At 41.4% G+C, this 16,372-nt stretch overlaps 3 protein-coding genes across 5 annotated transcripts; 1 reads left to right on the top strand and 2 right to left on the bottom strand.

Moving 5' to 3' along the window:
* Positions 1 to 67: 67 nt before the first annotated feature.
* slc25a51b (solute carrier family 25 member 51b) lies at positions 68 to 4,676 on the bottom strand. Its single transcript, XM_023396092.2, has 2 exons — positions 4,540 to 4,676; positions 68 to 1,984 (listed from the first exon to the last, which is right to left on the bottom strand). Exon 2 carries the CDS (start codon positions 1,924 to 1,926, stop codon positions 979 to 981), a length of 948 nt encoding a protein of 315 aa, XP_023251860.1. The 5' UTR covers positions 1,927 to 1,984; positions 4,540 to 4,676; the 3' UTR covers positions 68 to 978.
* Positions 3,452 to 12,470, top strand: ints10 (integrator complex subunit 10). Of its 3 annotated transcripts, none has more exons than XM_087171037.1 (18): positions 3,452 to 3,466; positions 5,245 to 5,456; positions 5,587 to 5,654; positions 5,752 to 5,855; positions 6,033 to 6,172; positions 6,265 to 6,346; positions 6,430 to 6,570; positions 6,738 to 6,912; positions 7,589 to 7,758; positions 7,843 to 7,985; positions 8,141 to 8,294; positions 8,712 to 8,794; positions 9,155 to 9,310; positions 9,994 to 10,102; positions 10,338 to 10,417; positions 10,577 to 10,739; positions 10,889 to 10,982; positions 11,865 to 12,470. In XM_087171037.1, the coding sequence occupies exons 2-18, from the start codon at positions 5,328 to 5,330 to the stop codon at positions 12,019 to 12,021; spliced, it is 2,148 nt and encodes a 715-aa protein (XP_087027163.1). In that variant the 5' UTR covers positions 3,452 to 3,466; positions 5,245 to 5,327; the 3' UTR covers positions 12,022 to 12,470. The 3 variants fall into 3 exon arrangements, with proteins under 3 accessions (XP_087027163.1, XP_023251857.1, XP_023251859.1); XM_023396089.2 differs by lacking the exon at positions 3,452 to 3,466 and adding an exon at positions 3,488 to 3,608; XM_023396091.2 differs by lacking the exon at positions 3,452 to 3,466 and having other exon boundaries at positions 4,661 to 5,456; positions 7,846 to 7,985.
* Positions 12,471 to 12,618: 148 nt separating this feature from the next.
* tlr1 (toll-like receptor 1) lies at positions 12,619 to 16,243 on the bottom strand. Its single transcript, XM_023396083.2, has 2 exons — positions 15,934 to 16,243; positions 12,619 to 15,166 (listed from the first exon to the last, which is right to left on the bottom strand). The coding sequence occupies exon 2, from the start codon at positions 15,157 to 15,159 to the stop codon at positions 12,751 to 12,753; it is 2,409 nt and encodes an 802-aa protein (XP_023251851.1). The 5' UTR covers positions 15,160 to 15,166; positions 15,934 to 16,243; the 3' UTR covers positions 12,619 to 12,750.
* Between the last annotated feature and the right edge of the window lie 129 nt (positions 16,244 to 16,372).

Here is a 16,372-nt window from a genome sequence, read left to right as displayed (position 1 = left end):
CAATAGAATAGTGAAGGTTTTATATTATTTTTCTCTCTTTCAATAAATTATAAAAACAGACAAGATATGGGTGTAACTGTATGTTTTACTGACATATACATCAATGGGCACTTGTCAACACTCAAATAACAGACACAACCTGCCACTAGCACTTCAGAAAATAAATCAAGACAAACAATACTTGACTCTGCAGTTCACATAGATGAATTATGTGTGAAAGTTGAAATGGTTTTAAAATAGCCTGTGTCTGCTGGACAGTATGTCCAAGAATATGTACATCTCCAATACTCATTTTAGCAATTTCTTAGCCTCCTGATCTCCTCGACATGTACTCTGAATTGGTGGAGAGTGAGTATAACGAGAAATAAAAGGGCCAACGCTCACACAGTTTATTACATTCTTTTTGACAGTAATTCTTGGGGTATTTCAATGGTCAAAGCACAAAAGTGTTTGAGTTAAATGGCAGAAATTCAGCTTCACAGACAAAGTGCTCTAGGTCAAAAAAAACAAAAACAGATGGATATTGTCTACAAAACAGCACAGCACACAGCACATAGAAAGAAACAGCTTCTCCTATAAAACAGTTTATCCAGTCAAGTAAGCTTTGCTTGAAACTGTGAAAAAAAGCGCTGGAGTTCGCTCCACAAAATTTTTGTACACAGAGCAAACAAGGGCATTTGAATTGGACCCTGGCACAAGTTTTGTATAGGCTAAAGCGTGTGTTTAGTTTTTAATACTCTGACAACAGTAAATAGTCACAATGGCAGGTGGTTATCTCACAATGACTGTTGGCCCCTGTCAGAAGTGCAACTTCATTGCTGTCTTTCAGTTACGGAAACTCCAAACAATGCCAGACAGCAAGTGCATCGGCTTTACTTTACAATTACTCTTCTTCTCTACAAACTGGCTCTATTACTCCTTACAGGTTTTTCCCTTTAAATATTTTCTCTCTCTTTCTTTCTTTTTGTCACCCCCTCTTCATATGAGCTTCAGCAGCAGCTCGTAGGTGGCATTGATGATCCCCCAGGAGAGGAGTGAACGGTGGTAGTTGAGGTGGGCCCCTCTGAAGAGCATAGCCAAGCTGCCACCCCTCTCTCTCCACACTGTTAGCAGCACTTTCCCACAAGGCTGGAAGGCCCCGCCAACCTGAGACTGAGCACGAGACTTTACCACATTTAATGGATAGAACATAATGCCAAGGGCTGCGCCCAACACCCCTCCACACACAAAATCATTCACCAAGTGACCTGCCCGGCTAGTGGCTTCTGGGAGCTGCTCCTTAATGGGCCCCCGGAGCCCGAAAAAGAGCACATTGCTAGGGCCATTGCGGAGTAGTATAGGCACAAGGCCACGGTAACACTCTCTGACACCATACTCAGTCAGAAGTGTCCGGAAGGTGTGGGCCGTGTTGTTGAAGCGGGCGTGGTGCCGATGGTCTTGTAGGAGAGTCTGCACGCGTTCAAACGGCGTCAGGATGGCCTCTGCAGTTCCTGCCAATGCTGCAGCAAAGCTCCGTGTAACCAACTCCGGCACACCACTGCTATCAGCCAGGTCCAATAAGACTCTGGAGAAGTCCTCGTACAGGCCAAACATAATGGCGACTGTAGTGCTCTTCTGGAGCAGCGGCGGCAACAGGCCCCGGTAAAGATTCCTCAGCCCATCTCTTTGAAGCTGCCGCACCGCCTCAGTGGCCAACACACCATGCAGCTGCTGGCGGAACAGCACCTTCTGGATAGGGAAGGTCACCACGATATTGGTAAAAGCTGCAATGGAGCCACAGACATAGTGCTTCCCTTGAGGGCCCAGCATGGCACTTAAAGCCCCAGCATGCAGCAGGGAGTGGCCTCCTTTAGTCAGGGCAGCCTGGGGCTGAGGTGTCCGGGCTGACTCCGAGTCCATGGTGCTAACAGCCATGGGAGGCTCCATGCACCACAGCCTGATCCTCCAACATCACATCAGCACCACACTCCGTAAAGTATGCACTCTGTGAGAGAGAGAGAAATATCAGGTATACCCAACTGATTAATCATCACTTTCTTTTTAAGTGTATTTTTTACATCTTAGTATAACAATGCAGAGATAGAAAATATGGAGAATCAGATAGTGATGACCTGATGTGAAGTCCTCATCCAATCGAAATGTGGACATTGTGCACATACTGAATTACATTTTGGTAAAGAAGAAATTGGATTCAATTGGAGCCTGAAATCATCACAAAATGTTAATGTTTGAAAGCTTAAAAAACTGTTAAAGACCTGACAGGGTAGTTTTTTTCACATAAATGTATAACAAATGCATTTTTGCAAAACATACTATACTTCAGATTTGGTTATTAAAGAGTTGTGGCAGAAATATGTCCCTGTACACACCTTTATCAAAGAAGGCACAACCAGTAAATATAACGTGAATATTTTGAATATTAACTAGAAAATGACAACAAATTACATGTAAAAGGCAAATGAAACCCAACCAAAAAAGTCAAAAATGCATTAAAATAACTATAGCAAGTATTCCTTTTTATCATACATCGAATATATAACTGTAGCCTGTAGAACATTAACGTAGCATAATTTATTTTTTCATAATTGTCAATATATATACATACTGATATGATTCATTTGTGCAAATACTTTCTATAATAAGCAAAATATTGGCTGCAGATTGAACTGTTTAACCACAGTTACCTGCCTTAAACTTGTACAAGCAGGCTGCCCCAACTGGCCACTGATAAGAGTTGTTACACAATCTAACAGACAGATAAGTGTCAGCTAGTCATGGAGGTGGACGAAATGGCTATGAGTGGCAGAAGACACTTCATTCATTTAATGTGCATTACAAAGCACCATGTGTTCAAAGTTGTCATGAAGTGTTTTGTGTAGTTTTTATGTTTTGAAGCAAGAAAGAAGCTAGCCTGCCTCATACAACAGCAATAACAAATCTGTTCAAATGAAAGCAAGATTCTGCCAAATTCAAAAACAAGTGTGTAAATACATTCAGTACATAAAACAAGTTCTGAAGGAGTTGTCTAAATATAGAGCAAGGAGGAGACGGTGGTGTCAAAGTTGTGAGGTCATTAGAGGTCGCAGCATGTCAGCCACTCCAGAAATCTTTGCACACAGTTTTAGGTCAGTATGACAAACCTGATTACTACATGACCTCTAATGTGTAAGAGCCTGTTATAGAATTCCCAAGTTCCCAAGTCTGAAGTACAGCACAAGTATTGTACCTCTGAGGTACTGGTATTCTAGTTGCATTTTGTGAAGCTTTACATATTTACTTCCAGGAGGAAACTGCTTAACTTCACTGCATTTACCAGACAGCTTTGGTTTGCAGAATAACGTTTTTTTATGCAAACATAAAGTGGGGTCCAAAAGTCAGTAAAAGATTATATAACTGTGACAATTTTATCTCCGCAACAGTACTACATGGAATACTCTGATAACTTCCACTATCATACTTCTTACAGGTTAATGTATAATATTTACATTCAGAATGAATGACTTATTTTACTTTGCTTTGATTCTTACTTTGCTGATGGTTTGGTGCTCCTATTTTTCATATCTGAATGCAGTATGTCATATTTGAATGCAGTCTTGGAGAATACCTAAGTAAGTTTACTCAAGTACAATTCTGAAGTACTTTAATTTTATGTTACTTTATTCTGTAACTCTAGTACTCTACTACTATGGTAAAATGCTGCATACATGTTGTTACATAGAGAGTACTTTTATTTTGACATTTTGTTTATCATACTTACATTAAGACTTCAACTCAAGTTGAACTGTGAATGCCGGACTGTTAACTGTAATAGAGTATTTTTTTTAAATTGTGATGTGCACTAGTACCTAAGTAAAATTACTCTATACTTCTTCTACCACTGTTTGAATGCAAGAAGGAAGTGTTTTCCCATTATGGATAACAACCACACTATGTTATTGACACTTTCAATAACTGATTTGGGCAGAACACAACCACTCTGTTATGCAATGTGATGATTTTCCAAATCTATGGCGAACACACCCTCTGTGTGCTGCTTCCTCTGAGCGACTTAGCATGTCGTGTCATGCCTGCTTTCCTAGCATGCTGTCAGTCAATAAGCTGATACAGACATAACGCCCTGATCTCAATTTCAACAAGAGCACAAACCTATATTAGTTTGCCAGCGAATGAATAGGTAAAGATCAACAATTCACCGCGGGCTAGCCTTTTTCGCTCAATAGCTACACCCACAAATGCTAGGCTGATTAGCCAACAGGGCTAGCTCAACAGTGCTGGTCACGGGGCCTACTCGGTTACGTTTGTAATACTCAAATTTATGTTTACGGTAAATGGAGGAAGGGCTGACACATGGTTAGACGTAATGGTAGCATGCTACAGCAAAAATACTTGTCTGATTAGCAAGCTAAGTGGCTAACATACTCAGAGTCAAGACGGACAAGAACTGATTGATGATTGGCTGCAGACTCCGCTGACAGTAGAGGCAAACAGCGTCTCACAGTTCTGGTTAAACACCCGCTGAACTCATAAATTAGTCTTTACCTGCCGTGTACGCCAGTCCTTGTCCTGCCCCTGGACAGGTGGAGTGCAGTTTTTGCAGGGTGATTAGGGCCACCACTGACTATAGGTCGTGTCTGCAGCTACAGCAGCAGGTGACCGCAGCAGTAACTCTTCGGCGCATGCGCACTACTACAGATCTGAGAATACATGGATGGTACTACAAGCGACTTCAGAGAGCATCGTTCACATGTAAATAGTTAGTTAAATGTAATGCACGTAGTTAGTAGTTGATAGTTTGGGTCGGCAAATCATCCTGGAAGTTTTCGATGCACCGCTTATATTCAACAAAAAGACAAAAATGAACTATTTTAGCGTTGTTTTGGTGGACTAGTTAATCAGGCAGTGCTTGTCAGTTGGCCGTAAAGCAGGAGGCAGCGGTCATTTTTACGACTGCGGTGTGATGTTATCGTAACGTCAGAAAATGTGTCGGTAAATAAAGGTTTAACTTTGACTGGTAATGTCGAGAACAATTCGATTGCTCTTCTTTTCCTCTATATTTGCCGTTGTTATGTGTGTATAAGATAATTGAATAATAGAACACGGCTTGATGAACAATTCTAGCAAAGATGTCAATAGATAGTGACATAGCTAAAGCTAACTAGCTAGCTGTTGTTAGCTGTATTCTTACATTGTGCAAAGAAAAGCTCTCTTTAGCGTAACGAAATTTATCCACCGATATTTTACTAGGTGACCATATGCATTAAACTGCAGCCTGGGCTGCGTGTTAGGTCAGTGTGTTGCCTTGGCACTGACAGCTCGATTCATGTAAAATGTCAGCGCAAAAAGACTGCGAGTTTTTGGTGAAAAGAGCCCGGGAGCTGGTCTCTGATGATCCCTGTGCGGCCAAAGCCTGGCTCATAACAGCCAGGACCCTATACCCTGCAGACTTCAACATACAGGTAATATCAAGCTTTTGCTCCAGCTCCTTAGTTATTGATCATAGAACCACTTAAGTGATATTGATGCCTATAATTGTATCAGAATGATCACATATTTGAAATGTGAGGTTTGTTTGGCATGTTTTCACAGTATGAAATGTACATCATTGAACGCAATGCAGAGAGGACCGCTTCTGCTGGGAGACTCCTGTATGACATGTGAGTAACAGTGTACTATCTCTATGGTAGTAGTGGCAATGCCAAGTGCCCTGTCATGAGCCTGTGCTCAGTTGCTAATGATTTGTCCACCCCACAGGTTTATAAACTTCCCAGATCAGCCCACTGTTTGGCGGGAGATCAGCGTCATTACAGCTGCCCTGCGCAGTGACTCTCAGGACAAGCATGCACAGTTTCTGCGAGGTGAGAGGAGTCAAGCTTACTTGTTAGTACACAAGCATACATATATTAGTGTACATCATTACTATGAGGAGTGTGATAATGAAGTGTGGGTAGCAAGGAACAGTGTTTGTTTTGGAAATCAGAAGAGTGTTTTTTCTTCTTCTGTGTTTGTTTGTTTGTGTTTGTTTGTTGGCCCAGGGCTCTTTGAGACACTGCCAGGCCGTGTACAGTGTGAAATGCTGCTGAAAGCCACAGAGCAGTGTTTCAACACTTTGGAGAAGGCAGAGATGCTGCTGCTCCTTCTGAAACGCTTTCCAGAGTCTGTGGTCCAGCACGGGGTACATTATAATACAATAACTCTTCAATTTTCATGTTTGAACAAAGTGTAAATAGCTGATGGTAACAAGCCGATGGTTTACTGTATATTTAGGTCAATTTAGGAGAGACATTGTTGGAGGCAGAGGTGTCGGAGAACGTGGAGACTCCTGTCAACTGCTTCAGAAAACTCTTTGGTGAGCAAAACACTTACACTCAAATCTATTTTCATTAATTTGCAAAAAAAGCTTGTTTTATACTATTTTCTTTACTATTACAGTGTGTGATGTCCTTCCTTTGGTCATTAACAACATGGACATGCGCTTGCCAGCCAGCCTGATGCACAAGTACATGCTGAAAGCAGCTGAATTCTATATTGGTTATGTTACTCGTGGACCCTCCCCTGATGTACAGATACAAGGTAAAGCTGCACTGTGTTGATGTTCTTAACATTTTTCTTAGTGATAACCCAGCGTGATAATTTTGAATCTCAAGTTTCCCTGCCCTGCAGTAGGATCTGTCTCCATATTTTTTTATTCACTGCCTTCCTGACATTGTTTTTTCTTATTCCTTGTTCTTTCTTTTCAGGCTCTCAAGAAGCTGGGTCTCTGAAGTCACCTAATGTGTCCCGTGGCTCCCAGCGTTATGTGATTGATGGCCTGTCGGAAAAGTCTTCAGTAGTAGCAGAGCCTTGGGAGAGGCTGTTGGATATCCTGGCTGTGGTTGGAGCTCGCTGCGAGTGGCAGGGAGACAAGGGACAGAGGTGCTCTTTCATTCTGCCTGTCAATCAGCCAGTACTGCTCTGTAGGGTTGTTTTGTATTGAGGTATCTCCTGTATTATAGCCTACAATTATTTATTAAGTACACATAATTATTGATTGTATATTTGGCACACCTTGATAAGACTAATGCAGACTAATACAGCAGCTCTGGAATAAATCCTACATTCATGACATCAGTCTGCTTTAGAGAAGTGTTAATGCTTTTGGATGCAGTAGTTTGTTGTGTTGTTGAACTGTACTGTGCTATACTGAGATGTGTTTATAACATTTACTCTACTGTAATTTATGTAAATGGATTTTACTTCTAGCTCATCATATGAGAGACAGAGACACCCTAGAATAGATCATAATGAAATGTAATTGCAAGGCACAAATATGTTTTCAGTATAACACACACAAGACAGATTAATTTATAGTAAGACAGGAATATTCAAAAGGTGCAAACGAATAACAATGAAATTAAAATAAACAATTAAAGTGAACAATTTGGGGGCACAAAAAGATCTTTTTATATAACTTATTTTTCTTGCAGTACTTGCAGGTGTATGTTACATACATGTGTATTTGTGCAACATTTTCTATTTTAAGGTGAGAAATATAAATGTTTTTAAAAGGAGTACTTTTGTTTTTGTGTATGTGTGTGTGTGCACGTACTAGAAGTTACGTGGACATGCTGCTGAGACTGAAGGAGCTGTGTCGCTACCTGCCTGGTCTGGAAGGAGACACGCGGTCCCGTTGCTGCAGTCAAGTCGTCATCTGTGCTGCGCTCGTCCTCTTCCGCAGCGCCTTTCTCTATATGTCATCTGTACAGCCTGCACTATTCCAGGGTCAGCCACTGTCTTTGCAAGCACACGTAGTTCCCTGTCTTGTTCATTTCACTCTTGTTCATCAAATGATCGTTTTATGTTTAGCAGGTGTGAATGCGCTGAGTTCGGGGCCGTGGATCCTCTTAGAGGATTTGAGCTCAGTGTACAACGATGTGGAGGTGGAGAGGGGAGCAGTGAAGCATGCACATAAGAAACGTAAACTGGCTGATGGGAGAGAGAAGACTATGGTGAGCACAGATCAGAGATCCCTTAGATGTTTCTGCGTGATTTTTGTGAGAACCAAAAACACTTTCATATGTTCTTAAATGGGATCGTAGTATATGACTATAGTTTGTTTCCGTTGCATTTGCTTTTTGGTTACTGTGCGTGTGTGTCATTACAGAGCTCAGATGATGAGGACGGGTTGGGGAAAGGCCGCGGTCGACACATTTTAGTGAACAAGACTGAGATGCCCAGTTGGTCCGAGACTCTGGAGAATTTCCGCACAGCGAGGGAGAGCTGGGATCTCCTTCACTCCTACGACGGCCTGGAAACTGGTAAGCACCTCTAATGTTTGTTTGTGTTTTTGTTTACACACCCAAAAAGGATCCAGTCACTCTGTCGCTAAATATCATAATGTGGCAACTACATCAACTACAAGAGATGCAGATGTATTCTTACTGTTTTTCTCTGTACAGGTACATAGCATGAACTAGTGCCACATAACACAGCATTTACAGCCTAAGATAATTTGCAATGCCCTCATTATTAAAATACATAAAACTCAACAAGAAAATACACACAAAACAGCACAAGATGCAAACAATTTGCAAAAACTAAAATTATCAAATTCTGAGTCATGACCCTTTTTGAGTTGCGGGTAAAGAGTGCCACATGTTGTTCCACATTTGCAGATGAATTTGAGATTTACAAAGCAATCATTTAAAAATATTTGTAATTTTGCATTTTGACAGAGTTCAAGAAGATCTGTGCCTCATGGAAGACGGACGGCTGGCTGTGGTTCAGAATATTCCTCACTGACATGATCATATACCAGGCAAGAAACATTTAAGATGTTTTCTGTTTGCGACAAGACACCTGCTGCGTTTTAAAGTGTTTTATCAATTTACTCTGAGTTAAATTAAACTTCATTCGTCTCTGTGGGGAAATACAGTAATTGGAGGTGCAGCAAAGAACAGGTTATTGCAGTTCATAGATTTATAATAACATCTACACAATATTTTTTTTCATAAATACAGTATTTATAGAACGGGACAAAGAGGGGTTATAAGACATTAGACAACTAATTAGACACAATAAGTGGATGAATCTAAAATAAATTTACTAGAATTGAGACAAATATATATTTAAATATTTATAAATATTAAAATATATTTTCTTGTCTGTCTGTCTCCAGGGACAGTACCGTAAGGCCCTCTCCAGCCTGCACCAGATGGCTGCAGTGCTGCAGCCTCAGCCTGGGCAGCAGAGCCCCTCAGGTCAGGCCAGTCTGGAGCACCACAGGGCCCTCATACAGCAGGCCTCCTGCCACTATGCACTGGGAGAGTACAGGGTAAACACATGCACACACACTCACCCTCATGTGCAAGGTAGGAAGCTATTAGAGGACGTACTGTAGATTTACACACAGATTTCAAGCCTCTTCATCCTTTCATTCCCTTTTCCATTTTCATACTTTTTGAATGCACAGCTCTCAATATATTGTGTTACATTATAGCATTGCACAGACATTTTGATTATTGTGGCATCACAATGACATTATGATTTGATTATTCATTTAATTTCACTTCTGCAGAGAACTGTTGTTCTTATGTCGTTTGTACTGATGCATTGTTATATATGTGGGGAGTTTTATTTTCAGTATATTTTAACATATGCTGAAGTTAGAGATACAAAAACCTGATGCTCTGTGGGCCGTGCTCCAAGAATGAATCTACGACACTAACTGGCCTAAGGGTGGCATTATATTCAAACTCAAGCATAGACGTACATTTCACAAGTTTAGTACAACTATATTGTTGGCTTTGTTTAATGGACTTGTCATTGTAACTCTCGTGACTAACTGATATTTCATTATTTTACTTCAAAGCCTCTGCATTTAAACGTACGTGCCATTATTAAGTATATTTAAATTATTTAAACAACACATAAAACATGCTCGCAATGGGATTTTATGTAATATTGCTGCCCTGTTTACAGTTGTGATGTAGATTTTGTACCGTATCTGTTCATCAGATGGCCTGTGAGAAGCTGCTCGATGTTGTTGGTGGGCTGGTACCCCCAAACCAAGAACCAACAAAGACTCCAGAAGATCAGGGTAGAGTCAAGACCAAAACGAGGAAAGGTAAACACTTCCTGCTCTTATAAAACAACTGCCACATGTCACAATTCAGAACCATGATCCATCTAATATACTCAATACTTCTATAATACAATGCTATCGCTTGGACCATGAGTTCCCCTTTGCTTCAATTTGCATTTGTTGAAACTACTGTTACCTCTTGATGATAATGTAATATATATTATAAGAGGAATTACATCAGAACATTAATTACTGCCTCTTTTTGTGTCATAACTAGGTAATGACCTGAGATTGCTTCCCTGCACCAGCAAAGCTGTGTTGCCTTTCTGTCTCCAGCTCATGCTGGCCTGCTTCAAGGTACTTACTCTACTTATGTCTGTGGAAATGATTGGAATTTGGGTTGGTTTCTATGATTTTTATTGGAAGTGATAAAGTAACCACTATTTGTGCTGATGCATTTTTCTGCTCTATGTAGATATAAAACTCTTTCCTCTTTTTTCTAATTCCGGCCATCAGCTTCGTGCCTTCACAGACAACCGTGACGACCTGTCCCTCGGTCACGTGGTGGTGCTTCTGCAGCACGACTGGCCACACGGCGAGATGCTGTTTTTAAAGGCAGTGGATAAAATCTGTCAGCAAGGCAGTTTCCAGTATGAGAATTTCTTCAACTATGTCACCAGTATCCCTTTTTGTAACTACTCACACAACCACAATCCAACCTCTCAAGATTGGATTTGTAATTATTTACTCTGTAATTGCTCTGTGGCAACTTTATCTGTGTATAGTTGCCTTGGATGTTAGTTTCCATAAGTTCATGATTTTTGTCAGACATTGACATGCTGGAGGAGTTTGCATACCTGCGTACTCCAGAAGGAGGGAGGATTCAACTGGAGCTGCTCCCCAATCAGGGAATGCTGATCAAGTAAGCACCTCGCAGAAACTTTCCAGTCGGCATCGTGACTTTGCACACTCCCGTTCTGTTGGTGTGTTTTTATAGAAAACTGCTATTGATTGATGATCTAAGTAGACATGGCCTGTGGGGAAAATCTTTACTTTGAAATGAAAATGCTGTTAACGGAGCGGGCATTTTAAAAAGAAGGGGTTTATGTTTAAAATAAATCTTCTTTCAAACTCCTTCATTCATTGCTGTAGAAGTTAAGACACTTGAATGCACCCACACTGACTGAGAGTTGTTGAATGTTGCTGTCCCTCAGGAACCCTAGTCCCGCCCTGGGGGTGGAGTTAAATACCCTTCTGCTACAAGGGGTGCAAGCGATGGACAGGTACCCCAGGCCCCTCCTCCCACAGTCCCCCTTCCTCCCCCACACCAGTCACCCTTCCTTCATTCCCTACTTCAAGGCTTGTCATCCCTACAGTTTTGATTTTGGGCCTGTCATTTTACATCAAGAGTTAGACGTTCTTTGATTTCCTGTCGGCGTTTGTTTATTTGAGCCATTGCTCGTCTTTCTGTGGTCATCACTGTTGTTGTTGTTGTTGTTGTTATAGGATGATGTTGCTCTTGTTGTACAGCCAATTTAGTTTTTTGCCTTTTCATAACACTTGATCTCATTTCATTTGTGGACATGTTTTATGTGGTTTTTATTTATGACAATGAAACGTTGTTTAATCTTGACTGGCTGATTCGTGTGTGAGAAAAAAGCAACATGCTGTTTCCATGACTTTGTCTGTATTGCGTAGGTCATATAGATCTCAGTCTCTCTGTTCGTGACAAATCAGCTCAATAGAAATACATTTCTGACCACGTGTATGTTGGTGTTTATTATTTTCTTTTATCCTTTTACAGACACCACACAGTGACTCGTGGAATCACCAAAGGAGTGAAAGAGGATTTCCGTCTGGCCATGGAGAGGCAGGTGTCGCGCTGTGGAGAGAACCTGCTGAATGTGCTTCATCGTTTCTGCATCAATGAGAAAATCATCATCATACAGTCTCTTCCTTGACAACTGGCCTGTGGATTTTGAACCTTTTCATTATTGATATTCCAGGCACAGTTTTAATGCAGCTGGACTGACCTTATGACCCCAACGGCTGTTGCTCTCTTAACACAGGACACATCATTTCTAGCTCTTTTGTCTTTTTCATCCATCATTGAACTCGTAGGAAAAGAAAACGTTTTCTTGCGTTAAAAGTGGATCTCTATCTTCAGAGAGATGGAGAGAATACAGGTTTTCGGTGCTCATGCATTTTTCATAGTGTGTGCATAGTTTTCTTCTTAGGTGTTAACCACGATATGGGTTATTCATATTGTGATATTTTGTGGATGTCAGTGTTGACAAAAGAATCAAATGCATTTTTGATATTCTTGCTTTATTGTTTTTGTTACAAACTTGATCAACTTATTAGTTTCTATAAATGTTACTATTAAATGTCATTTGAATGGATCAAAGAAGTTGACATGTTACTATATGATTTATATCTTACAGCTTACAACTTTCAGCTCGTAGTACAAGATTAAAAATTAAGCACTTGACACTTGAGCTCATGAAAATATGCTCATGCATTTAAGAAAGATTACCAGAAAATGTATGCACTTCGTTTTTCACTCAGACTTTCCAGATCACGCACAAGTTTTTACTCCTCCTATGTTCCCTCTTGCAAACATTCCCCTGTGTCCCAATCACACTTTCTCTTCCCAGTTTCTATTCCTCTTTTAAGCCACCTGTTTGCAGTCACCCCTGTATTTCTGTGACTGGTGCATTTGGCAGGTTTGCCTGTAGGGCAGCCCTGAGGTTAGCCCAGAACAGCCTGTGCTTGGCCCTGTCCTGTGGCCACTCCAAATAGGTGTGCCGGCCCATCATGGACTTCAGCTGATAGTACTTGGATGGGATCGTATATTGAGGCAGAGGCTCTAGCAGCACCAGCACAATACTGTCCGATCCCCGAGCAAGGCGATGGTGGCTGGCGAAGTACAGCTCATAATGACACCACTCACTCTTGACGAAGTGAGCAGAGAGTACAAACACGGAGCGTCGGCTTTTCTCCACACAGCCGATGATGTTCTCAATAATTGTCTTTCCTGGCACAAAGTTCTTTTCATGGTGGCTGATTTGGAGCCCTCCTGCAGGACCTTCAAGGTTGGGAAGGAGGGAGTTGTGCACCCAGTCGGCATCATGCTGGCTGTAAGACACAAAAGCATGAAACTCAACACCCACCAGGTCTTCGGGTCGAACTTGTTGCATTCTGGCACGATGTTTGGCTCTGACCCACTGCCAGATCATACCCATGTACCAAGGTATATCCAAACGGTGACACACGGTCAAAACTACCACAATCATTATCACTGCTGGACACAGGATGGTGGCCGCTAGAATGCCAACATCACAGGACACTTCTGGGAGCCAGATGCTGTTCAAGGTGGAGTCTCTAACATCCTCTGGGTAGATGCAGTAATAGTTCAATGGCCAGCTCACCAGTTCAAGTCCTGTGTTCCCGGTCTTCTGTTTAGATTTGGTGGCAAGACGTATGAAACTCCTCAGAGAGCAGGTGCATGTGAAAGGGTTGGAACTGACATCCAGGGTTTTCAGTTTGGGGCAGCTCTCCAGCTTGTTCACAGATGGGGCATGGAGGGAATTTGACTTAAGCATAAGCTCACTCAGCATGGGGAAACCATCACATACAGGCAGGTCCCGCAGTCTGTTTGAATTCAGGTTCAGAGATAAAAGGTTTTCCATTTTCAAGACCGATGATGGTACCACAGAAACCTGGTTGTTCTCAAGGTCCAGTGTCTCTATTCCTTTTGGCAGACATTTAAAAACAGACTCTGTCAGACCATTAGAAGCCAGAGTCATATTGGTGATGTTCGGTGGCCAGACACACTCTTCCGGACTTTCATACACCAGGGAGTTGAGGCTGAGGGCCAGATGTTGCAGGGACTTCATGTATTGCACACGTTTGCTCAACAACTGAAGGCTTTTAAGATTGTTATTGATCAGGATCAATTTCCTCACATTACCCAGATTCTCACATTCAAGAATTTCTTGATGCTCCACTCTGGAGAAGATGGAGTCAGATAAAGAACAATAGGAAAAGTCCAGCTCAAGGATCGGACTCTGTGACTTTGGGCATGTCATGTGTATGATTGGAATCTCCGTGATTGACACTGTCTCCACTGGCAAATTGATAAAAAAGTTGTATACCGCCTCCTGTGAGAAGAAAAAAGCCGTGACCACTACCATTCTGGCTGAAAAGGACTTCATTTGAGATGTCTGGATCACAGGAGTGTCTATATAAGGCAAATTGTACAATGTCACATCAGAGGCAGCCAGATGGGTAATAGATGTCTGCAGAATCACATTTACACAGTCAGTTAAGTCTTTCCATTTGATTGATATGTTGGTGAGATAGAGATGAGTAGTGTGGATTCCTGCTCTCTGTCTCAGCTGCTGAGTCAGTTCCCTGAAGCCACCTGACAAATTCATCAACTCCACTTGAACAAAGAGTGACAGCGCATCCTCAACCACATCGCGGCCCACTATTTGATTACTAGTGAAGGTTATCTGAAGCCTTTCAGCCTGAACATCCTTCAAACTGCCTGCCTCATAAGCCAGTTCATCCCCCACGCAAAGGGTAAGCGTGCATAGTTTCATTCCAGCAATATTCTTGAAATCGCCTACACTGATGTTTTTTGCTCCCAGTGCTAGTCTCTGCAGTTTTACCAGGGTACTGAACGCACTCCCCAGTGTCATGCTGGGAAACGTGTTACAGCTCAGATTTAGCATCCGAAGGTTCCCTGTGTGCAGCAGGTACTGCTGACCCGACAGGTTCTTCAGCCTGTTGTGCGACAGGTCCAGCTCCTCCAGGAGTGGTGTGTTGAGGAACGTCGCTGGATCGATCTCCTCCAGAATATTCCATGACACGTTCAGGGACTTCAAGAGAGTGGTGTTTTGAAAGTCTCCTTTGTGAAGTTGCTGTATGCGGTTGCATGAAAGGTCTAAATTCGTAACCGTCTGTGGCAGGTCTCTTGGGACGGAGGAGAGGTTTTTGGACGAGAGGTTTACAACGACGTCAGGTGATGAAGCAATCTGCTGGAGTCCCACTATCATGGCCGCCAGCCAGAGGGCAGCATTCATGGGCCTCATTGTTTGCCTGGATAAAAGTAAGTAAATAAACATCTATATTATTGTTGTTCATCTCACAAAGACTACACATGTAATTTTATTGTTTATTTTCCCTTCATTTGACATGTGGTGTCTTCTGCTTGGTCCTAACAGGAAGTCTTTTATTTGAAAATAAACCGCCGTTCATCATTAGTACTATTTATACATCCACACATCCCATAACAAATGTCAGTAGTTACTATTTCCTTTAAATCTATAGTCAGACATTTTATCTTGCCACTAAGAGTACCCCCCTAAATTGCGCAAGTTTCTCAATAAAAGTTTTCTCCCAAATCACAAAGCTGCTGAGACCAACTTTTACAAGTGAAAAGCAAAGATTCCTGAGCTAAGAGTAAGACTCCATTGCTATGGCTTATCATTTTGTTGTTATCAGAACTTATGGACCTTGACCTCTATAAATTCTTTTGAATTCAGCTACTGTTGTTGTAATTTGTCCTGTTGTTTATGTGGAATTTTTTGGAATAAAGAAATTGAATAAAAAAATGAAAAAAGCAAGACCAGTTTGTACCAGTGAAACGCATGCACAACATTTTACAATAAAAAACTTACATTCAATTCACACAAAGGAAAAAAAATCTGACCTCTCATAGACCACCTAACTAAACCTAACTGGCAGCCTATAAGCCACCTGTGTGGGAAGCCATGTCTTACATGGATATCCACTCTATCCACAATCTAAACAAAGCTAAATTTAACAGCAATGAAGCACACAGACAGACAAAACAGGGCACTAACCTGTGCTGAGGTCAGATGGATTTTTCAGCAGAGGCACTGTCCTTGATCTTTTGTTAATTTGTTGAGTTTAATTAGTTGACCTGTTGCTGTCCATCATATTTGAATACTTTTCAAGTGAACAGTCTCAATAAGTGGCAAAAAAGGTATCTGTTTCTCTGTCTATAAGTCCATAAAAATGCCAGTTGCAGAAGTTCAAAAATCTCTAAGGAAGGAAAACCCAAAATAGAATAAAAATAAAAATTTCTGCTGCTCTTCTCCTTTGTCTCTGTGCAAGAGCATCTGCTGATGTTACAGTATATAGCTGCTGAGAGGAAACACGCAAAATTGAAAGCACTTCTCAGACTAAACTTTGTTTCTCTCTTATACATCCTCTTTTCACTTCCTAAAATTTACTGTAGTGAACTTGTTACTGATGCTTCTCTATGAGATGTATACATGT

This window comes from Seriola lalandi, unplaced genomic scaffold (genome assembly GCF_002814215.2).
Source record: "Seriola lalandi dorsalis isolate HSWRI2012SDOR001 ecotype SW California unplaced genomic scaffold, Sedor1 jcf7180002054973, whole genome shotgun sequence".
NCBI lineage: Eukaryota > Metazoa > Chordata > Actinopteri > Carangiformes > Carangidae > Seriola > Seriola lalandi.
Note: the sequence above shows the minus strand (reverse complement) of the source record. Positions and strands in the feature narration are given on the sequence as shown.